Genomic DNA, 25000 nt, shown 5'->3' on the forward strand with positions numbered 1-25000 from the left:
GCTTGGACTATTTTTCTTTTTTTTTCAATTCTAGGTTCCGGCATCACAAAATGGATATATAGATTGACAGATTTTGATAAGTAATTGTAGGTTTGCTGGTATTGTAAATGTTTATACAACACTAACATGTCCACACTCACCCAAAACAGTGACTATGGCCTCTGTGCAGCCAGACTTCTGATTGTAAACTCTGACTTATGGATCACAGTGCCAATCAAATGGATTTGGATAGCCACTATAATTACACAGAGTAAAATATTATTCTTTTAAGCCACTCTGTTAGTCTTCTAAATAAGTGCCACCTTTTCTTAAAGTATTTTTTTTATACCTAGTGCTTAGTATGTATTGATAACCATTACATTATTTCTTTTCTTTCTCCTTCTGGTCCTATTATCTCAAGGTGAATTGTAGGTGGATAGGAAATTTTATATACACAATCTCATAGGCTGAGGGAGGAGGAGTATGCCTGGGAGTTTGATGAGGCAGTTTCTGGTTGCTTCACAGTTCCAGACAATCTGACGGACCCTGTACTTCTGTGGGGTACCTTCAAGCGGGAAACACTTGATGCAGCTCAAGCATCGATTGGTGAACGCTGGAGAGCAAGACAGAATTTTTTCTCATAGGAGACACTGGAAGCTACAGATGCTTGTAATGTGGCTTGTCTGACAGGGGATTGGGATTTGCATTGTTCTCAGGTGCGCAGAACTCGGTCAAGGGACAGATTCTTAGGAGTCTTGCAGAGGAGGTAGAAAGCCATTCCTTAGTAAATGACCGTCATCCTGCATACCAAGCCCTGAGAAAGCTGAACTCCAAGCCCTCTTCACAGGTGACAGCAGTTCACTTATTAAGTGGCCAGATCGTCTTAGATCCTGTTGTGGTGCAGGAATGTTGGGCTGAGTATTTTGAGCATTTGTACCAGGTTGACCCACCAACAGTTAACTTGGGTGTGGGGAATGTTGAGATTCCATTGCCGAACCCATCCATCAGTGAGGATCCACCCTCCCTAACTGAAGTTATGGGGGTGATCTCCAAGGTGAAGAGTGGTAAAGCAGTAGGTATCAGTGGTGTACCAGCTGAACTGTTAAAAGGCTGGTGGTGAACCTATGGTGCAAGGGTCGCATGCTGTCCTGGCTGCCATCTTCCGGTCCGTTACAATTCCTCCTGCCCTGTTGAGGGGTGTGGTCATCCCTCTCTGGAAGGGGGACCGAAGGGACTCCAGTAATCACCGAGGCATTACACTGCTCAGTATACCAGGCAAGGTTCTCACTCACATCCTTCTGAGACGCATCAGAGACCACCTACTGAGACACTAAAGGCCCGAGCAATCTGGATTGTATCCTTGCGCTTTGAGTCATTGTAGAGTGCCTTTGTGATTGGCCTGGCAGCAGGGGTCATGAACTCTCTTGACAAGAGTATTTTGAGATGCCGGTACTTTTGCAGAAGGACCAAGCTACGTGTTTTCAAGGCCCTGATAATGCCAGTTTTGCTATATGGTAGTGAAACCTGCACATTATCTTGTGCCTTGGAGTCCCATCTTGATGCCTTTTGTAATAGGTCCTTAATGATGATGATGAATATCATATGCAGAGGAAAGTATAGGAGGTTTGGTTGAATGGAATTTGACATGCAGTATCAGAATTGATATATTTACATACATTACATCCTAGGCACAAGAGAGAGAGGAACTGGAGGGACTCAGGAAGTGGAGGGGCTACAGGGGGTATGAGTATGGTGTGGTGGGTGTGGTTGTAGGTAGCTTGCCAGGCAGTATCAGTCGTACTAGTTGCCTCTACACAGATCTTGTTCACAGTAGCAAAAGATACATGGAAACAAGCAGCCAGTTTTGAAGGCTCAGAAGTGGCAAATAATATTAAGTAATTCTTTACAGTACTGATGTACTCATCAAAGACTAAGTCCCCAACTCCTCATCACAGACTTTATTCAACAATCTAAATTGCTGTGATTAGGTATGCCCTCTGGGCACAACCCCAGGGGAGGGTTGAAAGGGAGGCTCTGCCCCAACACTCCCCAGGAAACATTGTCTTCACCTCATATAAATGGCAAGCTAGAGCTGAAACTTGTGAGGATCTAGCAGACTTAGCTGAGATCAGTACTTTCCACAATCATTTTACTTTATTTGTGGTGATATTTGTCCTCTACAAGAATATCACCTTCAATTTCGCCTTCCTAAGTGCCTCCTTGCCATAAAGATTAAGGTAGGATCATGCTCAAAATGTGGGTAAGAGGACTTTAGTGGCTAATGGAGCAGGAAAGGTTAATGTAAAACCCAAGAGGTTTATTACAAGCGTATAAAAAGATTAAAGAAACAATCAATGAACTTTCTAAAGCTTCCCTTTAGTCACTACTGTATGATAAGCTGATCGTATTCAGTATGCTAACATCTTAATCTGTTATGATGGGAGTGCATGTATACCTGCACCATCCACTGTTTTTTCTTCTTATTATTATTATTATTCTTTTTCTTTCTTTTTTCTTTAAATTAGATGGTTCTAAAAATGCCTAGTCACTCAAGAATTCAATTACATGGCTTGTGTGACCTTGCTTAATATAAGATATCAATGCATCCTGTTTATGATTCACCCCACCCCCTTCGCATATTAGTTGCAAATGGGACACCTTGTAATGTATAGTGTAATTGACATTTATCAGCATAAGAGAAGTTGAGATGAAGATTTATCAGTATACAGTACTTTCCACACAGCACCTGATATAGGGTATCACTCAGAGTTTTCTGTACAGTACATCAGTACAGTCAGTCATGATTTGTTATTGAAGAAAGCCTGGTTGTCTTTCAGTAGTATTGCCTGAAATAGATTGTGTGCTACCTGAATATTTTTTTTAGGTATTTGAACCAAGGTTTGTCCTCTTGTTATTTGATTTTTTGAATGAACTTATTTTGTCGTTATTTTGCAAAATGGGAATATAAACTACTGATCATTAGTAGTTGTGCAACCACTAAACTTCTTTGCTTATATCACAAGGTAGCAGCCCACTTTACCTACTGTAATTTGTTTGAAAACATATGGACTTGTAGTAATAGATTGTTTTTATACCTCATGCATAGTTACTAAAAATGCCTTTTTGTTTCAGAGCAAGATGAGCAGCATTTCAAGTTACCAGGATGACAACAGCATACCCCTGGTGGATGATGACCCATCAGGTAGTTGAAAGAAGCTTGGTAGTATTTAGATGTATTGAAGTGGAGGTATATTTTATGTAGTTTAACCATTATGATAAAAACAGTAATGTAAGTGTAATTGAATTCTTTGAAAGTTTGTAATGGGTTATGCATATAGGTACACTAGAATTACAGATATCATCATACCAACCTGGTGATATTGATATAATTTGAAATCAATCCATTTAAAGGTATAATATATTTGAATACATACATATGGCCTGATGCCAATACATCATATAATAAGAATCAAAGATACTAGCCAATACTTGAAGTTTTTGATAAATCATTGTAAGACTGTTATGTGTGCCTTTGACAGTGGTACTGGATGATGACCGCACTGCAGCATCAGAGATTTCAGACTCGACCCGTGGCCAGAGCCTAGAGTCAATCCCTTCAGCCTATACCAATGGGTCCAACAGTCCCCTGCACAATAGTATGTTCCTTTACTTTTGTTTTGGAGTAAAATACATAGTTCTTTAATCTGGGCTTCTTGGTAATAGTCATGGGGTTGTTTGTTGTATACATTATGTATACAATAACAATTTTCTCTCTAAGTTCCTTGATATCAGACGTTTTTTTATCGTTATCATTATTTTTATTTTTTAATTTTTTGCTTGGTATCATTGTTAGTATTAGTGTTAATATTATAACTGGTAATCAAATAGCCCTAATAATAGTAGCAATTTTATAATATTACTTTTCTTGTTCACAGTACCATGAATATTGAAAGGCATATACTTTGATTTCAGGCGATACAATAGTTACATCTATCAGTTTTAAGAGCTAATTTATATGTCACACACTTAGGGAAAACCATTTACTGAATTATTCACCATATTTAAACATGAGGGTCATATTTGATAAAGTATATTACGTAGCATCAGAGAAATAATATTTTCAGGTTTAGAGCCAGACATGTCACCAGATGAACAGGAAGAGAAAGCACGACTCATATCACAGGTTCTGGAGCTGCAGAACACACTTGATGGTAAGTAGAGCGATGAGCTGTCTCAGGCTGTGTGAAAAATGCTATTAGGATATAGATTCATTTCAGAAAATAATGGGCAAAGTACTTGTAAAGTCTTCAAAGGAAGGATGAGAACTTGAAATCTCTGCATGAAAATAAAGTAGCAGTTTATGGGACATCATAGAAGTCTCATTAATTGATTTAAATTCATGAACCTACATGATCTTAATCATCCTTCCAAGCATAGATTATATTTTTTTGTTGCTGTTGTGTTACCTCTTCCCCTTCCTCACCCTCTTTTGTAGTAAAAGCAACTATTGAGAAATATAACAATTATATATGAGAGTCCTTAAGGAAACAAGGCTGTAGCTACCAAATTCCTTGGCCTTCATTGGAAAGGGTTTAGACAACAAGAGGTACCCTGATTATCCACTTTGTAAGAGTTAGAAAGAAGGCCCTCTGTAGTCAAAATCTCCAAATGGTGGCACCTCTACTTTTGTTGTTGTATTTCCAAATTGTTAAATGTAATTCTTTGTATGGGGGCCCTATTTGAAAATTTGGTACGGGTTTCTTCTTACTTTGCTCATGTAAGAGACAATAACTTTTATTAATTTATTATTTATTAATTTAATGAAATATTTTTGGATTAAGCCTTTTAGCTGAAATTTTCCAGTTAGAATTGATATTGCATAATGATAATTGTCATCATTGATTCATTGTTTCATTTAATAAATGGTTATTATAGATTGATAACCTCCTGAAATATCTACATTATATATGCTAGCTAAGGAAACCATCTTTCAGATCTCTCCCAGCGAGTGGATAGTGTTAAGGAGGAGAATCTGAAACTGCGGTCGGAAAACCAGGTCTTGGGACAGTACATAGAAAATCTCATGTCAGCCTCTTCAGTATTCCAGTCAACATCACCCAAAACTAAGAAAAAGTAAGAGAGCATATATTCATTTTTAGAACTTACACTAATTCTCATTTACTCTCACTATCACTGACTTTTTTCTGTCATTCTGATTCAAACTCACACATAATGTCATTCGTACTCTTACTCTCACTCTTACACGTATTCTCTTTCTTTGTCTTTGTCTCTCCCACTTTTTATCATGCTCATTGTTACTGTCTGTCTCACAGACTTAATTTCATACTCTGTCATACCCATTCCCATTTTATCTTTCTTATTGCTTCTGACACTTTTACTCTTACTCTATTTCTCTACTATTTTACATTCAAGGTCAGCAGTTACTTTTTTTTCCTTCTTACGTATTTTCTTAATTCGGTTTTACCCATCCTTCTCCGTCTTCTTTTTCTTCATATTTTTATTTCTTCTACTTCTTCTTCTTCAGTAATTATTTTGAATTTAAAGTACAGGAAAGTAGTTTATTTGACAATTCTTCAAGTCATACCAGGAATTCTTTCTCAGATTTTTGCCTGGGAATCCCAAAGTATATTTTTCTTTCCATTTGTGTTTTTAAAGAGTTTTCTCTCTTAAGGGGATCGTCTCCCAATTTTTTTGCCAAAATCAGCCTTCTTGCCTAAATCGTTGAATGCATTTTCAAGGAGTTTCAGGGCCTCCGATTCTCCCCTGAAAATTTCAAGGCCCAACCATTATTTTTTATGTGGTAACAGCCCTTTTCAGTGTTGACCGAAATATTATTTTTTTTCACTTTACCTTAGAAAATCAGCAATTGAGATGTAATGATTAGATATATTCATATGGAGTATTTTATTTTCTTTATGTTGTCATCATATATAGTTAGTTTGATATATGCACAAACTATTTTGAAAAGGCAAACCTTAGGTTAGGGTGTGAGTTTCATCAAAATTGTCATCAAAATTGGCAAGAAAAAAAAAAGAAAAAAGGAAATGATCCCCTTAAAGAAATTTAGTTTTTTTTCACATTTTTTTAAAGATTTGAATGCAGAATCACTAAGATGTTTGGATACAGATGTAGTTTGGAGCTAAATGAAAAAAGGCTGAAATTGATAGGGTGAAATTATTTAACTTTTTTCTAGATGCAGATATGCATGAGAAAATGCTCCAGGTATAAGAGAGAGAGAGAATGAAATGTTATATGTGATTTTTCACAAGCTTAATCCCACATCACCAGGAAAATGTTGAGTTCACTGTAATATTATTTTGTGAAAAGTCTTTGCACGTAGATGGCCCCATAAGTGCTTTGCCACAAATGCCCTTTTTTATCAATATGGAATGTGTTATTATTATTATAGATATTGTAATTATAATCATGTTACTGATATTAGTAACAACATAAAATTCCAGAAAATATTGCCAAGGAAAAGGGTAAACAGTTGAAACAGTTAGTACTTATATTTGGTTCATTGGTGATTTAATACTTGTGGAGCCTTTTATGTGTAAAGACAGTTAAGAGATTAAACTTGCTGTGGACATTGCATATACATACATGCCATCCTCAGCAGCTTCAGGTTAATTGTTGAAAATGGTAGTTTTATTATGTTTGGAAAATAACAAATAAGTTGTAGATATTTCTGTGTAAAACAGGCTAGTGGACTAAATGCTGAATGTTGGGTAATTCACAAATCTTGTGAGAGCACTGAGAATATGCTGTCATTACAAATTTTGCCCTGACATGAAGGGAGGTTGTATATCAGTTTGGATGAGGATATGTTTAGTTTTGAATAACAAGGGTCAAAGGCAATGTGTTCTCTGTGCACACAAAATATGCTTGTTTACAGAACATGAGTAAAAAGTAAGTTTCTTCTCTTACATTTACATTTGTTGCATTTATTTGAAATATCATAAGGTAGATATGTTAACTGATTGGATTATGATTCCACATTACTCTAGAGAGTCTACATATTACATGCAACTTTCCTCTTAGAATTGAGTATGTGATACTGTAAAGTTTTTGTTTCCCTTTTTTTAAGACATTTAAATTGTTGCTTATATTTCTTGAAAGGGAGCATAATCACCATTTCCTTGCAGTAAACAGTGGCGCCAGTTTGAAGCTTAAGATTTCTACAGATAATTATGGGAGGTTGGTGAAGGTAATGAGGTGTCTGTGCTTTTCTAAGAGCCATTTTGTTTGAGCTTTTATTTTTGGCAAGTCCAGCATAGCAGTTGAATCCCAGCGATCATTTTTTGACTCACCCATTGGCAGACCTGAGTTACTATCAAGCAGCACAGTCTCCTGGCATGCTCACCATACATAACCTGTCAAAAGCATGTAGCAGCACTTGATGTTTATTTTAATATGCAGCTACATTCAGGTCTGCCACTTTTGGTAATTCCAAACATCACTCTAGTTTCCCCATGTCTCACTAGCCAACTGTTTTCTATTGTTTTCCTCCTCCCAAGCTCACAATACTGTAGTCTCCCCATATACTAGTGTGCCAGACACTTCCCCTATTTGGAATAGTTACACATTAGCTCCGAAAGTGGTGATTGTGTCAGTTTCCATAGCAGGATATTTTTGTTATAGTTCAGCCCACATGTATTTGGCACATATCTCATTGGAATCTCCCATATGTGCTTTTGTTTGGTGATATTGTTGATAGTCCAGTATTTCAATAGGCAAATAATAATGGTGTAAAATAGCAAGTTACAATACAATTCTTTCAATATGTTCTCATGTGAATTCAGCCGCTGCCTTCACCTTGAAATATGAAATTATTTTTATTTTTGTTTATTTATTTAAGGCTTGTTGCTTGAGTGATAATTTGTTTGGTTTTTGTTAAGCTTTCTTCTGCTGATAAAGGAAATAATTGGACATGATTATTGTTTTCATAAGCTTTTTAAAGGTCACCCATAAGTTCAGATAAAGGTCATGTGAGTGAAAATATTGCTGTGTTAACGCCTTGGATCTGGTTGCTTCACAGCAGTCATGTGGCCTGAAATAAAAGCATTAGGCTTACGTGATTGGCTGCTCTTGACAGGTGTGCAGCTTGTAAGCCAGGCATGCACAGCAATTGTGTGTGGTGGCAAGATTCTATGCCTCCCTTTGCAATGTCATTTTCTCTTTTTATACATTAGGGTTTTTAGCCTTTTTGCCATTTTCCAATGTCCATGTTTGTCATTTAATTATCATATCCAGATGGTAATAGACTCTCTTCCTTGCACAGACTCCATATCATCCCTCTAGGTAGTCAATAACTCAGTGCAGGAAAATAAGAATATACAACTTTTTTTTTGGGGGGGTAATATTCAAGTTTCTGCAATATAACCTGCTCCACCATTCAAGGTGGCCAGGAGTAGGATGCTAAACATGGAAATGGCATACTCCCTGGAGCCGGCACTCTTCCAGTCATGGCCTACAGAAACTACATTCCACACTCTCTCATTGATGAGAATAATGCAAAAGGCCCCTTTGTAAACAGTCTAATTGCCCTCCATGAGGTTTGTGCACTCATGGTAAGTCTATCCCATCTCCCTAGCCATCAGCCAAAATGCTTATGACAGCAAGTATGCATCAACTGTGCCCTCTACCAGATTTTCCCATGAGGGCATGTTCATGTCACCCGCCCCTCAAGCCAAATGTTTTCATGACACGATGGTCATGTCATCTGAATCAAAGAGGTTAAATTATGCTCCGATGATTGGGTGATATTGAAGAATTGCTTCAACTATGTGGTACCATGTACTTTTGTTTCCATAAAGAAACAAGAATACTTCTATTAATGTAAAGAAAATGCAAAAAAGCAAGAGCAACTTTGGAAAGAGGCTTTGCCAAAGAATAAGTCAAATAGGATTTGTTAGAAATTTATTTGATACACAGTAAATATGAGATCAATGTTGGGGGAAATATTTATTGTTCACACACATTCGTGAATAGAAATTCAATTGATTTATTAAGTAATTTCTTCTTTTCTTTTTTATTTTACTGTATTTTTCTGAAATATTGCATAAAATGTTCCTCATTGCTTAAGGGTATAGTGTTTTTTTTTCATTTGGGTTTGAATAATGATTTTAGAAAATTTTCCATCAGCTAACATTTATGTGGAATGAGAATATATTTGTAAGATTATATAATTACAGATGTAGGATATATGTACACATTGTACTGTGTGTTATATTATATATGAAGAAAAAAATTCCCACTGATATTCTGATAATAATTTTCCGGGGTCAATTTGATGCTATGCAGTTAAAGGAAACCAATGTAAAACCTCTTATGATTATTTAGGAATAATCTACCTCCCATATATATCTGAAATGATAAAGCAGCATCCCTAACCACTGCTTAAAGGAAGACTGGTTATTCTATTAAATGGAACTCTCCAGTATACATTTTTTTTAGTTATTACAGTCTTAAATATATATATTTTTTTATTTTTGAATAATGTAATCAAGTGAGCCCTTTTGGAATATTTTCAAAATTTCATTATGAGAATGTAAGTGACTAAGGATTGCAGATTTTTGGCAACAACATAATGTAAAAGATATCACACATATCAAGATATCAAATTAAAGCACAGGATAAGGCTTTTATGTAAGCCTTTATAATTCATTATCAAATTCTAAAGAGTCAGAAATACTCATAATCTTTAAACCATGTAAGGACAGGGTAATACTGTATACTTCAGTATGTCATACCTTGTGCATTGTTAAAATTGCTTTGAATGATTTTCCATATGTTTAGAAAAGAAGAGGTCAGATCGACATATGGCTAACTTTTGTTTTCTGGACTAGCAAACAAATTCTGTACAAGGAAGTTTATCTTGTAGTCTATAGATACTCAAATGGCCACAGGTTAAGAGAGGTTATGATAAAAAAGGTATACCATAAGAAAGTTTCTCTATGGTTTTTACATATGCTTTTATTAATAAGTACAGAATTTTCTTTTCTTTTCTAGATCATTTGTATTTTTCAATTTCCTGATGTTATACAGTTACTGTAATCTGCTTTGTTAGTTTCTAGTTATTGACCAAATTATTATCAAGCTGACTTTCCTGTAAAAAGGAAAAAAATGCCTGAAAAGAAAAAAAAAACTTGAATGGAAGTACAAAAGGATACTTGTCTTATTGTATTATTTTGATTTTAGAACTAAAGTAAAATCATTAAGAGCTGCACTCCATAAAGAGTATAAGTAAAACTGAAGTCATACCTTCTTAATGGAGCTCACTTATGAAACAAGAAAGATAATGTAACCTCTTTGAATCTCTAGGTAAGACAGAGGAGACAGTTGCACACATATATACTTTCCAGGTGTGTCAACTGCAGATTACTTGTGTCTCACTTCTCTGCTTTGTCTTGTTTGCCTTTTTATCATCATTTTTATTATTCTCTGAACTGAGAATTTTATATCAAGGTTCACAATTTAAGGGGAATCAACTTAACACTTTCCTAAAGTAAAGAGTTCCTGTTTATTTTATTACATACTGTAAAAATGATGTCTACTTAAAGGTAACAGAAAGTATAGAAAAGCTTACTTCAGTTTGCAACTTTTTTTTATATTGAGACACCTTGAAAAGTAGATTTTTTTTATTATTCCTTTTCTTAGAATTCTAATAGTGTATTACAAAAATAGTGAAATCTCAGTTTCTGTTGTTTTTCCACAGTATGTATATTTTTTTCTGCTGTCTTTTGGTTGTATTTTCTGTGAATTATTCAGATTTGTTTTGTTTTTGTTCTCCGCAGGGCTACGTAACTTGTTACACCCAAGATAAATGGTAAGTTATGGCATTCATGATTTTAGTTTTGTACTTTTATGAAGTACTTTTGTTTTTATTTATTTTTTAAAGATTTTGTATAGTTTTGATTTTTTTACTGTTTTATCTAATGCAGAGTTAGTATGAGTAGTTGCTGCTTTTATAACTATTTACCCACACTTAGAGGAAGAAAAGAAGGAAGAAGAAAAATGGCTGTATTAGTTTGTGCTTTTAGTGCTTAGGAAAGCAAATTCCAAAGTTTTGTTTCTTAAATTTGACTAGTATTAAGATTCCTTTTTTTGCAGTTTGCGGGGAAAAGAAAATAAGTCAAGGCACTGTTCAAGCATCTTAAGCATGCAACTTTGAGATCAAACCATTGCAGCTGCTAACACAACTAGAAGCGTAGAAAACATGCTTTGCATTTATGAACAGTTTTTTATAATTAGAGGGAGAGACTTGGTTTTATGATGGGTTTTTATGTTCATTTAGATCATAATAATAACCCATAGATGCTTTATGCACTCCTGAACAATTTTCTTACACCAGGTAGTGACAGAGAAGGAGTGCACTTATTCCCAGCTGGTGTCTTGATTAACCAGTTTACTTTGTTTCAGATCTGAACGCCTGCTTTAGCTTCGTGCAAGGTTGATGCATCACTGCTGAGCCCCATCGCTGGTTATTACAACTTTTTCCTTGAAATTTTTCAAAGTGTTAGAGTGACAATTTGGTTTCCTGTGGAAATTATATGTATCACAAATCTATGTATGTGTATATATATATATAATATATATCAATCTTTTTTTCTTTTTTTTCACATTTTAGTGGTTTTAGTTTGACTTACTGTTCTTGAGAAGCCAGGAATGAGTGATTTTGATATATAGGAATATTGCAAAATAATTCATTAGATGCTTGCACTTATCAGCAGAGGAATGAATCTTTAGAAGGCAGGTAGACTTCATTCTTTAATTTCTCTCTATCTCACTCTCCAATTTTGAAATGAAAAAGGTGGTAAGGTTATTATTGGCAGCACTCGTTGCCAACATATCAGTGGTTTTATCGGTAAGGTTTTTTAATGCTAGTCGTGGTAAGGATTGCATTGCATGGTAATGCACGATATTATATTTGTATTCTTTAAGGGAGAAGAAGTACCTTCATGCGATTTTTTAAGTTGAATGAAAAAGGATGCTGAAGAAAAAATGATAAAATTAACTTTCCTGTCGTAGAATGGACTGGGAGATGTGAAATTAAATGCCATGATAATTGTACTGACATGTGTCAGTCTGAAGAAATACTGCATTTGTATCAGTTACCTTTATAGTTTGTACTTCTAGCAATATACTTGATTTATATGCTGTGTTCCATTATGATCAGATAATATATGTTACTTGTTTTACAATATTTGTTGATCAATTTGTGGTTGATTATTGTCTATATGTACCATAGATATTATGCAACAAATAAGAAGATATACAAATGGAATTTTGCATACAAGATCATTCTGATAAAAAGAAAAAAAAAAAAGAAATTAATTTGCTACAATGTCAAGGAGTGTTATAAATTTAATGTTTTTTTTCTTTATTTTTCTTTATCTCTGATTGAAATTGTTGTTGAATATACATATATCTTTTTAACCACTCTACCAATCCTATAATGACAGATTTAAACATTTATATTCATAGTATGGAAACAGGAAAGAAACTTATTGTAGATAATACTGTTCCATATATTCAGATTTTTGTTAGCCTTGAAGATATTGAGAAACATTTAAAGATAAGACATCTCTTCCCTTGATGGGAAAATAAACAAATGAAAAAAAAATTAAAGGCAAGACTGATGAACTTGAACTGTTGATATTATATATTGTTTATGATAACAAAAATTGTTTCCTTTGAAGGTTCAAATCTTGTGTTCTAGTCGTTTTGAAACCAGATTTTAGATACTTTAACATTGTCATGAGTTGAGATAGCATTTTTGTTATTAAAATAAGACATTTTTTATCCTCTGTCATTGTTTACACTTTTGTAGATTATTTTGCTTAACAGGTTGTGCATTTATTGCCCTCATTTAGAAATTATTTTCAATATTGATAATGTAAAGTAACATTTATATTTTTACATTTTTAGATTCTTTACCCTGATTCAGTTAACCTGAAGCAAGACTTATACAAGTCATAATAGATCTTAAAGGAACTAAATGTTCAGTCTGATTTATATAACCTATGAAAATCACTGAATAAGTATTGTATGTGATAGCTTATACTATGTCAACCAAAGCCTGAAATATTCAATAAAGATGATAAAGGTTATGAGGTTTTGGAATCAATTCCCTCCTAATACCTTGCTCGTTGTTGTCATGGAAGGGCTTAGTAGACGAAGACTGAGGCCCAAGGTAGGGGATCACCTCTGCCTTGGGCCTCAGCCCTCACTTCAACTTCTTCATCCCCTTCTATCCCATTCCTAAGGTGTGAGAGCCATGCTGAAAGGATGAAAAGCTGGCTTTGTGTCAGTCATGAACGGCCTCCAGGAGCCATGGGCACGGTATTCCCATGGTTAAATGCCTAACCCTTACCTCATATGGGGACCCTGAGGGGTAGACCGTTTCTTTTCCCCGTTCTATTCAGGCTCACCATGGGCCATTATTGGCCATGGCCATGTTGCTTACAAACAACTCTAAACATTCCAAAACACCCATCCAGGTTATTACTCATCTAGAAATCACCCCTTCCTATCTCCCAACATTCTCCTTTCTATCTCCTACTGTACAGTCCTCTTCACAGTGTCTACTCTCTCTTCCCTTATTACTACTCTTCATCATTATTGTCGTCCCCCCCCCCCCCCCAGAACTACAACACTCCACACCACATCTTCCTCTCGCCCCTGTCCTTCTGCTATCTCCACCTCTGTGGACTATTTCTCCCAAACATACTCCAGGGTTACCATGGTCAGTAATGAAGATTTTGTACCCCTATAATGGGCAATGAGGCTTGCTCTTCTATAAACTAGCCCCATTGATTTGAATTCCACTGGTTCCCTAACCCTAGGCTCTTCTTTGACCATGACACGGACACTACTACAACCCCCTTAACTTCTACTATCACCCAAGTCCAGTCCAAATCATCCACCCATGTTATTACTAAACCTCCAGGAAACATTCCTCCTCTCCCAGTATCTTCTAATTCATAATCTACCTCCCCCTTCTCCCTTATTATTACTCTGCAGCCTTATTATCCGTCTACCCTTAGTGCTACTTCACTCAATGCCACTTCCCCTTCCACAAGGCCCCATCCTTTTACTACCCCCTCCTCTATACAACTTTGAGTACTTTGTTTAGCCCAGCCAAATGGGATCGATTTTTGTGATCCCCTCTACACCCCCTTTCTCAAACAAAACATTCCTCTTCCAATTATGCCTCCCATAAAACAGGTACGCAAGATTTTCATCCATAGCTGTCACGATCATTCACCCCTTGTCAAAGTTACATTCGAATCTCAAGCTAAAGCATTATCAACCCTCACTGTCTTCACTGTCAAACCCATTCCAGCCCAGCCTCAACCCTCCCTCAATACTTGCCCCTGTCTTACCAGCTTGCCTCATGGAATATGATGCAGTATCAGTACAAAGCTACACCACTCGAAAGTGAGGTAGTAGTTATAGCATACTGCATAACATCATTTAGCTCACAGACCACGCCGGTTTGCACGTGTTTGCCATAAGGATTCTAAATATACGGTCCTCGTGTTCAAGGTCTATATAAGTACTTATATAGACCTTGGTCGTGTTCGCCACCCATGCCATTGCCTGCGCCTGGGTGTCAGGGATATAAAAGCTGACCCGACCTTGACCCAACTCAAAGCTAGTACATTGGTAACGTGTCGGCGGTTCGCGCGAGAAGTTGCAATTGTCGGCCGGAGGTTACTGCTGTGGCTGGGCACCACGGTGGGTAAGGACTAAGCTCTGTCGTGTCAGCACTAGCCGACATACGTTGATCGAGTCGACATTAGTCGGCACAGGCCGGGCTCCCCACAAACCCCGGGCGAGCCTCAGCTTCGCATATCGGACCCAACTCTCACTCAGTCACTCACATTCCCGCTGATTGTGACACATTCAAGCCCCATGAGGCTGTACCCTCGCCAATGCTGCCTTGGGCTTCCACCAGTACCAAGAGTCGTATCATGTTTGATCTATATGTGTTACTCTTAAGAAATAAAGATGACAGCCACATCAGTGTATTACTCTGCCCACCAGTATATTCCAATATAAGAGGTTCCACAGCCTCTTACAGCAGTTTTTAGAATCAAACCAGGTCTCACTCTACGTAAATCCAGAGAGTAAGGACGGCGACAATGTTTTTTCTCTCAATTTATTCCAAAACAGTCCTTTGTTCTGCTCCACCCCATCACCTCAAGATGTCTCTGCATCTCTCCCAATATCTCTTCCCTCTAGCCTGAACCATCCTATCTTACCCCTCTCTCCTCCAGTAAAATTCCTTTTCCAATCTAAGTTCAGATCCTCCAGTCTCTACCACTTCTCCGATGCCTACCCCTCCTTGATACTCACATGAATCTCTTGTCACAAGTGTCCTTCTCCGGATCTCTTCTCTCCTGACACTCTTCTTTGCCACCTTCTCCAGTCCCCTTACCTCATCTCACGGATTCTTCTCTTGCTACTTCTCTAACAGCCATCTCTACCCGTATTACCTGTTGATTGTCTCATAATAGCTCTTCAGCTAGTTTTCCTTAGACTATGTTCCTATAGCTTCCCCAGCCACAGATACATTCCATTTCATCCAATCGTCCTATGCCCTTAAACCTTTCCTTTACTTATCTCTGATTTACTTCATTTGCACCCCTTTTTTACCATTTTCTCTATCATACTATCCTATCCTATAACCTTTTACATTTAAGGCTTTTTATCCTAATCGTTTACTTATTTTTACCCTTTTCGCCACAATACTTTACCGTAGTGCCATATGACCTTTGATATCTAGCATATTATTTTTTTCAATCATGCACATTTGCCAATTGCGGTGGCTCCCATACTGCATTTTATAGAGGCTACCCTACCCATAAGTTTGAGTCTGAAGTGGCAACTTTCAGATTCAAACTTGACCTCACTTTACATGAGACTGGACAGGAAGCATGCCGATGAGGTTTTCCTCTTACTTCATACTCTAATGCTGCCCATCACTCCAACCCTCCTTCCTCCCAAGATGTTACTACATCACCCTTGTAATTATTCCTCCTCCATCTTACATTTCCACTTCTACACCATTCCTCTCCCAATCATATTCTTTTGCAGTTCTAAATCCAGTAACCGCATTTTTTACCATTGAATCCACATATCCTCTCCCTCCTCGCTCTACCCATAGCAGACAATCTGAACGTTCCAATTCATCTTCTACCACACCCACTCCTCCACCAACTTCCTCCTCTTCTCCTCAGACACCTATGTCTCCTCCCCCTCATAAGAAAATCTTTGTTTCTCATATCTCCCCAACCAAATCCACTTCAGAAACTATCAAATCGTGAACCAAGATAACATGCTTACACCTCATCCATCTTCCAATCTCTCATTCCCTCTACACTCAAAGTGACTGTCGATATCCACTCTCCTCCTATTCATGTTCCATCCACACCCCTTCCTCCCACTTTACCCCCCATCCCCCTCCCCTTGTTTCATCTGCAGGGGGAACGGGATGAGTTCCCCATTATCCCTTCTCCCCCCACCCATCCAATGCCCGTTGTTGCCGTGGGGGGCTTAGGAGACGGAGACGGACCCATGCTGGAGATCACCCCTGCCTTGGACCTCAACCCTAATTTTGCACGGTCTTTTCCCCCTCCCCTTTTTGTTTCCTTATTTTCTCCAACCTCATCTACTACAACTTCCTAAGGTGTGAGAGCCATGTTGAAGGGACGAAATACCGACTTTGTGTCAGTCATGTATGGCCTAGGAGAAACCATGGGCACGGTATTCCCCTGTTCACGGTTCCCCTTAAACATCTAGCCCCACTGATTTCAATTCTCTCTGTTCCCTGACCCCAGGTTCTTTAACCACGATTCTGCACACTGCCAGTACTACCCCCTCCTCAGTGCCTAATATTACATTAGTCCAGTCCAAATCATCCATCCAGGCCAATACTCAATCTTAAGAAAACATTCCTTCTCTCCCAGCATTCTCTAGTTCATCTCCACCCTCACAACTTTCTTCATCAACTCCCCCATCCTCCCTCATTACTACTCTGCAGTATTACCTTTCTCAGCACTACCCATCTGTCTTCCATAATTCCCCGTCCTTTTACTATCGATTTTTTGTAACCCCTACCCCGAGTACCTTATTCTAATAACATTCTTATTCCAGTAATTCCTCCAGAACGAGTCGGTAAAGTTTTCTTCAGGAACTGCCACGATCGTTTCCGCATTGCCACAGTTACAACCGAATCCCAAGCTATAGCGTTTTCAACCCTAACTGACTTCACTGGCAAACCCATTCCAGCTCAGCCTCAGCCTTCTCTCAATACTTGCATTGGAACTGTCTTCATTTCCGAGAAAATGCACTACGAGAAGAATTGATCAGATTCTGGGGAAGACTTACTCGCTTGCCTTATGGACTATGGTGTAGTATCGGTAGAATGCTACATGATCCCCTGGGAGGCCGTCGTAAGCCCCCCATCAATATTGCCAAGTTTACTTTCCGTAGACATGACCTCCCCTTTAATGTTCACATTGGCGGAGAATCCCTCCCTGTCCGACCATAGCAAAGTCGCCCCCGTTAAAGGCGTCTAGGCCATCCTGCCAAACGCTGCCATTCCACAGCGCGTGTGCCAATTGTGGTGGCTCCCATAATGTATTTTATGGTGGCTGCCCTACCTACAAGTTTGAGTCTGAAGTGGCAGTTCTCATATTCAACTTGGGTTCGCTTTGCGAGAAGCCAGACAGGGAGCACGTCGAGGTTTTTTTCACTCCTTACTCCAATACTGTCCTTCGCTCTACACCTCCCTTTTCCTCCCAAGATATTCCTATATCCCCCAGTATCTCTTCCTCATCCCACCTAATTCTGCGACACGATTCAACCTAAGATGTCACTTCGATACTAAGGCTTTATTTCTATAATATAATAAATACTTTATCCACGCCTTTTTTCATAGAAACGATAATTCATATGCTCTAGTCAAGGTTAATGTCATTTATATTGTCTTAAAATGGTTCTTCATACTCGATGAGTGTTTAGTAGAGTTATCCCACAAACACACGTTTTCTTTTATAGGTCGGGAATGGCTCTGCCAAAACAAGAGGTTTTCGCATGGTAAGGTTTAGTTTGTGATATCCACTTTGATTTATATGGGTTTTATCATGTAATCTACACAATATTATTAGTGGAATAAGTTATTTACCTTGTTGGTTTTACAATGGGTATCAAGGTTTCTTTGCGAAAATGTGATACTTGGAAGTTGAATAGTTTTCAACTTTGCTGGTTGGTTTCGTAGTTGTTTTTATTTCTATGCAACTTCTGGTAGTAGATCATTTTGGTAATTGTTTACGTAGCATTGTTGGGTTGACTTTTAGAACTTTAGGAATAGTTATAAAAATATAAATCAAAACGTCAAAACGTTTAGAAAAACGTTTCCTACGGAATTGAAACGTTCTTCTAACGCGTGCTAGTAGAATGCAGTAATACATGTGGTACTCATTACAGAGGCACTGCAACCTTTGGAATTTCGTCTAGTACTCTTCACATGATTGCCTTTTACTTGATGATTTATTCCTATGTATGAGGCTGTGAGAATTTTGTGCATTTCCATAGAATAGAAAGTGAATACAATAACAAGATACTTGTTCTAGTCTTTAAAATCATATAGGCAGTATTCCAGCAAAATCAACTTGAAACTTGAAAATTATTGCAATCTGTGTAGGATGACTAATCTTGAAGTCCATTTCTTATTGTTATGGCCTCCACACCTTCAGTACTTCAGCAAAATAAGCAAACTTCCCCATGTATATTCGGGCAAGATGGAACTTGTTGAATCATTAGATAATTTCTGCAAGTTCAATAAGACCTGCAAATTCTATTTTGCCAGATTGCATGAGATGAAGGGAGAGTATGAATGCTAGCCATACTGACAGGAACTGATGATTCTTGTTTGCCAGAGATGTACCCCATGACCATATTTGATATATGCCAAGTCAGATTTTCAAAAACAGAATACCTGTACACAAAAATACACCAGTGAGGTTAATGACGATATGTATAAGCTTGTGTACAAAATTTGGAAAGAGGTGTCAGCCAAAGATCTTTGACAGACAGAACCTCAATTCCAGAATGGAATGCCAGTAGTAATAGACATGGTTGTCTTGTAGATATTTAATTATAGGTACATGAGTAGAAATTCATATAAGGACACATGGTTTGTAGACATGTGTCTTATTTTCATATTTCTAAAAATGATGATTTATGTTGTTTTCCAGCTGTAGTATCCTTAAGCTTATTTAAAAAATGTGTGGAGTGGCTTCTTTTGCTGTGCAGCTTTATATATGAATTGTCTATTGGCATTAATATGAGTATTTTTTTATGATTTGATATAGATATAGTTAGACATGGTTATATAAAGTATATATGATAAAATTATGCAGTTTTGTGTCTTATTTATTTCTGTTTTACATGAGTCATCTTTAATAGATATTTGGAGACAATAGCTTAATATCAGTCTTTGTACCTGAGAATAATATTGAAAAATCTTCCATATCTTGGGGTAAAGTAAATGATCTTGTATGTGTAATAACACAAATATTGTTTGGATCCATATTCCATTTATCTTTTTTTTTTTTGTTATATCTAGATCATATCAGATTCCTTTCCCAGTTATTATTTCTTTACATATTACCTCTTTAGAATCATTTAATGTAGACTATCCAGTATCTAAAAAGGCAAAGTAAGATATATTGTATAGAAAAGATAATGACTGAAGTCTGTTAAGCTGGTATACTAAGTATGGTACTGTTATTCATGAAATAAAGGATATAGATCACTTTTTCTAATGTAAGTCTTTATACTTTGTTTTATAAATGAAGTTTGTTTTTTTCTTAACTTACTTCACTTCCTTGTTAAGGTAGTATCATTTTGTTGTGAGTAGTTATTCATATTGTAACACTTTGTTAGTTTAACTTTATTTTTTAGAAATTAAGTAAAAATGTATTATGTTTCTCCCCAGGTAACATAGTGATATAAAGAATGGAGAGCTAAGAACCATCAATAAGAGCAATGACTTCTACATCTGAAGGCAATGGAAAAGGAGGTGAAAGGGACATTAAGGGTGAAAGTGGCATGAAAATTAGCCTGGTTAAACCCAAGAAGAAGAAATGCAAAAAGAAAGCTGGTAAGCTCCGTCCTCTGGTGCAGGTGCCCAAGAACAGATTCAGTCCTGTCAAGGGAGGAATTAAGCCTACCAGTGAAGGAGCCTTTACCAAGGAACTTGCCATTTCATCCCAGGGAGCAACCCGTCTTGTCCAGGGAGGAGCCATTCCTGTCCAGAGAGAGGTAGCTCCAGCACAGAAAGGAGCCATTTTTAACAATGAAAGAGATATTCTAGCTAATTCTGCCCAAGGAGGAGCCATTGGTGTCAAGTGTGAAGCCTCTATTTCCCAGGGAGGACCCATTCAAGGGAATGAGATTAAACGCAATAAGAAGAAATGCAAAAAGAAAGCTGGCAAACTCCGTCCTCTGGTGCAGGTGCCTAAGAATAGAATCAGTCCTATCAAGGGAGGAATTAAGCCTACCAGTGGAGGAGCATTTGTCAAGGAACTTGTCTGTTCAGCCCATGGAGGAGCCATTCCTGGCCAAAGAGAAGTAACTCCAGTCTTAGGAGGGGCCATTCTTGACCATGGAGGAGCTATTCCTGCCCAAAGGAAAGCTAATCTTGCCCAAAGTGAAGTCACTCCTGCCCAGGGGGGACCCATTCCTGTCCAGAGAGAGGTAGTTGCAGCCCAGAAAGGACTTATTCTTAACCATGAAGGAGCTATGACTGCCCTAGGGGGAACTAATCCTGCCCAAGGAGGAGCCATTGGTGCCAAGAGTGAAGCCACTCTTGTCCAGGGAGGACCTGTTCCTGGTGGTATGATTAAACGCAATAAGAAGAAATGCAAAAAGAAAGTTGGCAAGGTACGTCCTCTAGTGGATTTGTCCAGGAAAGGATATGGCCCTACCCAGAGTGAAGCCATTCCTGCCCAAGGAGGAGCCATTGATACCCAGAAAGGAGCCATTCTTGCCCAAGGAGGAGTCATTGATACCCAGAAAGGAGCCATTCTTGCCCAAGGAGGAGCCATTGATACCCAGAAAGGAGCCATTCTTGCCCAAAGAGGAGCCACTTCTGTCCAGGGAGCAGCCATTGCTACCCAGGAAGGAGCCATTCCTGCCCAAGGAGGAGACATTCCTACCCAGGGAGGAGACACTACTCAAAAAGGAGCCATTCTTGTCAAGGGAGGAGTTCTTCCTATCCAGGGAGAAGCCATTCCTGCCAAGGTTATAGCCAAGCCAACCCAAGAAGATGCCATATCAGCTTCAGTTGCAGCTAAATCTGCTCAAGGAGGAGTCATTCCCAGCAAAGGTGGAATCAAACATGAGAAGAAAGCAAATCTAAAACAGAAGAAGGGTAAAAGAGACAGTGTTAACAAGGTCATGGGAAAAAATCTTTCACTCAAAAGGAAAATGTTGAAGATCCCCAGAGATCATGTAAGCATGATATAATTTTTTGTAATATATTCTCTTATACTTATATTAATTTGTTCTTTTCTTTTTAAGGCTTATTTTCTTTATTTTGCTGCTATTTAAGAAAACTAAGGAAAATACTAATGAATAAGAGAACAAAAAATGAAAGATGATTTGTGTTTAGAAAACCTTTTTTCCTCAAATTATTGGATATTATTTGAACTAGGTGATGCAAATACTCTTTTTCTTTTCCAAATACAGATGACTCTCGAGGGAGACCTGTTGGAGGAATACTTGAAACGTGTGGAAAAGAGGAATCAGCGCACTCTGTATGTCAAAGTCCCTTCACAAGTTGATATGAATAATGCCACAATCCTAAATCCTTTGTTTGATGATGCAGCTTCCACACGGTTTCCACAACACAAGACGTACGTGTTTTTTGTCATTATATTCTATTAGTTTGGACTGGCTGTGATTAATGTTTACATCACAAGAATCTATATATATATATATATATATATATATATATATATATATATATATATATATATATATATATATATATATATATATATTTTCTTGTGTCTTTACTTCCTGTCTCTTTTTTTACAAATTAATGTGACATACTATTTTGCCCTCGCTTATTATATTTTGTTTCAGGTATGGATATTGTTACATTCAGTATGAATCCCAAGAAAAGGCAGAGAAAATGAAGCCTATATTAGAAGAAATGGAGATACTTGGGGGAAGATGCGAAGTGGACTTCGTTGGAGAAAAGTCTAAGAATTATTTTCCTCCTAAAGTCGTATGTGTTTACCCTAAAGAGTAAGTTCATACCAAAGCTCTTTGGATGAAATTTAATTCCCTACTTTTGCATGTGATAAGGTGGCCACCTGTCATGGTATGACAGAAAAGAAAAATGTAACTGGTATTCATGTATTGCTTTATAGTTTTGTGACACATAAGAAAGATTATGTAGGGAATACATGTTGTTTAATTGAACTGCTGTTTTAATGTGAAAATATGAATTGCAGGTTATTTCTAGATGGTTTGCCTCCAGGCACAACATATGAAGACCTGAGGTCAACCTTCAGTACAGCCCAAATCATCCACACCAAAAAGTTTCTCAAAAAAGGGTTAGTTTCTTATGCAAATTCACATGAAATTAATGGATATATAAATTTATATTCTTAGAAAAAAAATATCATTGCATGTGTGTGTGTGTGTGTGTGTGTGTGTATGTGTGTGTGTGTGTGTGTGTGTGTGTGTGTGTGTGTGTGTGTGTGTGTGTGTGTGTGTGTGTGTGTGTGTGTGTGTGTTGTGTGTTGTGTGTGTGTGTGTGTGTGTGTGTGTGTGTGTGTGTGTGTGTGTGTGTGTGTGTGTGTGTGTGTGTGTGTGTGTGTGTCTAATAAGAATAGTTGCAGGAAAGCTTGTGATACTTCAGTGGAATAAAAATTACCTTGATGATTTCTTCTCCTTTTCAGTAATGCCTATATAAAGTACAAAAGAAAGGAGGAAGCAGAAAAGGTATTTAGAGAACAGGGTGGCCTTAAAGTCAGTGGGCGGGAGGTTATGGTGTTATATGTGAAAGCCGGTCCCCGTGAACAATCAACTGATCCAGAAGCAAAGCGAAGGAAGGTGAGCATTTGGTACATTTCTCATAAGATCCTACTCTTTAGTTACATATTTTGTAATGTGTTTTTGGAATATTTAGATTTATATTTCAAGATCTTAAGGGTTTCCCCATTTTTAGCATGTCAATCCAGACCAAAATACATGTACTAAAAAACTTCAGAACAGACTCTAATAAATGAAAATGATACAAATAAATGCTCCATCTTTGCAGATTGATGATACAACGAAGAGAAAACAAGATATCGAAGATTTGTAAAGAAAATGGTAATGATTAAGGCTGACTTGTAAAAATGTTTTTCACATATCAGTAGGGATTAATGTCAGAGAATTCCATATGATGAATGCCTCTCCTTTTACTGAAAAATAATACAAAGTACATCTACTACTGACTACTTTATGAAGCTGTTGTAAAGTTGTTGAGAAATAGCTAGCAAACTAATATACATATATATATATATATATATATATATATATATATATATATATATATATATATATATATATATATAATTTGTGTATATTGAATATATATTTTATTTTTTGTGCTGTTGTTGGTTATTTATTAAGGATCACTGATATTTTAAAAAGAATTAAGAGAGAATATGTGATGCATTATCATTATGTGTTTACAGACTTTGTTACTTTCTTTTCTATGAAATAAAAGATTGTCTTTAGATAGTTTCATTTTTTTCTTGATAATATTCATTATATAGGTAGGTTAAGTAAATGGATGGAATCATTATTAGAGGTCCCCAGTTATATAAATTTATAAGTAAATCTTGAAAATAACAATGAGCTGATAGTAAAATAATAATAATAAAAGTATTTCTGTGTGGCTGAGACTTAGTAGCTAATGCAAACAAGATTTTTGGAAAGATATTTTTGGCTATCAGATTCTTAGTGCTTCTGTCTCAAGCATCTGAATTCTTTCTCACAGCAGTATAAAAGTACTTTATCTACTTAGTTTTCCTTCCATCTATGTTTAAGAACTGGTACTTATTAGGCTTTTCTGTCCAGCTCAGTTAAAACAAGGTCCTCCAACTGTGGAGATGAACAAACCAAATGGTAAAAATGTAGCTGCCAGCCACTAGTTCCATGCCTATGTCACTAAAAGCAAACTTCCAAGAGACAGAACACAAAGCAAAAAAGAAATAGACAGTTCTTTGGTATATTTTAAGGATGCATTGTGGCCATATTTGAAACTATGGCTTAAAATGTGCAAATGGGCCTCAACACTTTAGTTCAGGATGTCATTCAGCTTGCTGCAGTTTTACATCACATCGGCAACATCAATTGCCTAGTCTTATTCTGTGCAGTATGACTTCAGCATCTTTAATTATTGTTTGAGGAAGTGCCAGCAGCTCATAGCCTGTGGTGTCTAAGTACCATCTGACTGAGGGGAATGTTCTGGCTTTTACTCTGTGAAGCTAGCAGAGAATGGCAAATGCTGTGCTGTAGATTGTCAATGGCTGCCATAGAATCTGTATATATGACCACATGTTCTTCCCCAATGGACACATGGGTTAAGGCTCCCATGATCTCAATTGTCTCTACTTGGAACAAGAAGGCATTGTCTGTCACCCTCATGGATTTTGTGGCATCCTTTGCTGCAAAGCTGGTGCTTGCAGTGTTGCTTATTGGGTCCAGGGATCCGTTCATGAAGTAGGTTCTGCTATCCGGAGGAATGATGGCTGTAATGATCCTTTGGGTTTCTGCCTTTTGGCTAGACATAAAGTATTGGATCTTATTCCTTGACAACCTCTTGATAGAAAACTCAAGAAAGGCCTGACCCAATTCCACAACTCTGTAAGGGTGGTCTGGTAGCCAAAGGACACACCATTCCAACCACTTTTCCTGCCTG

The 25000-nt window shown here is 37.3% G+C and overlaps 2 protein-coding genes across 9 annotated transcripts in view; both read left to right on the top strand.

Annotated features, from left to right (window-relative positions):
• The window catches only part of LOC113822328 (short coiled-coil protein homolog), a 13775-nt gene extending 663 nt beyond the window's left edge, over window positions 1–13112 (top strand). The window contains exons 2-8 of one of the 5 annotated variants that reach the window (XR_003477287.2): window positions 3112–3181; window positions 3519–3635; window positions 4104–4190; window positions 4974–5112; window positions 7146–7207; window positions 10797–10828; window positions 11422–13112. Coding sequence is in view for 3 of the 5 variants with exons in the window: in XM_070123478.1 (XP_069979579.1) it covers window positions 3118–3181; window positions 3519–3635; window positions 4104–4190; window positions 4974–5112; window positions 7146–7173 (435 nt within the window). In the remaining 2 variants the exon portion in view is untranslated. The remainder of the gene's footprint in view (window positions 1–3111; window positions 3182–3518; window positions 3636–4103; window positions 4191–4973; window positions 5113–7145; window positions 7208–10796; window positions 10829–11421) is intronic. The other 4 variants (XR_003477288.2, XM_027374861.2, XM_070123479.1 and 1 more) reach the window with 4 other exon arrangements.
• A 4932-nt stretch (window positions 13113–18044) lies between these two features.
• Window positions 18045–25000, top strand: part of LOC113822331 (zonadhesin) — a 9753-nt gene continuing 2797 nt past the window's right edge. Inside the window, exons 1-7 of one of the 4 annotated variants that reach the window (XM_070123465.1) lie at window positions 18045–18108; window positions 20012–21528; window positions 21766–21932; window positions 22165–22329; window positions 22539–22640; window positions 22989–23142; window positions 23351–23403. In XM_070123465.1, the coding sequence (XP_069979566.1) occupies window positions 20062–21528; window positions 21766–21932; window positions 22165–22329; window positions 22539–22640; window positions 22989–23142; window positions 23351–23395 (2100 nt within the window). In that variant the 5' untranslated portion in view covers window positions 18045–18108; window positions 20012–20061 and the 3' untranslated portion in view covers window positions 23396–23403. Of the gene's footprint in view, window positions 18109–18189; window positions 18277–18434; window positions 18572–20011; window positions 21529–21765; window positions 21933–22164; window positions 22330–22538; window positions 22641–22988; window positions 23143–23350; window positions 23598–25000 lie in introns of those variants that run through there. The other 3 variants (XM_027374865.2, XM_070123464.1, XM_027374866.2) reach the window with 3 other exon arrangements.

Source organism: Penaeus vannamei, chromosome 7, assembly GCF_042767895.1.
Source record: "Penaeus vannamei isolate JL-2024 chromosome 7, ASM4276789v1, whole genome shotgun sequence".
In the NCBI taxonomy this organism is placed as follows: Eukaryota; Metazoa; Arthropoda; class Malacostraca; order Decapoda; family Penaeidae; genus Penaeus; species Penaeus vannamei.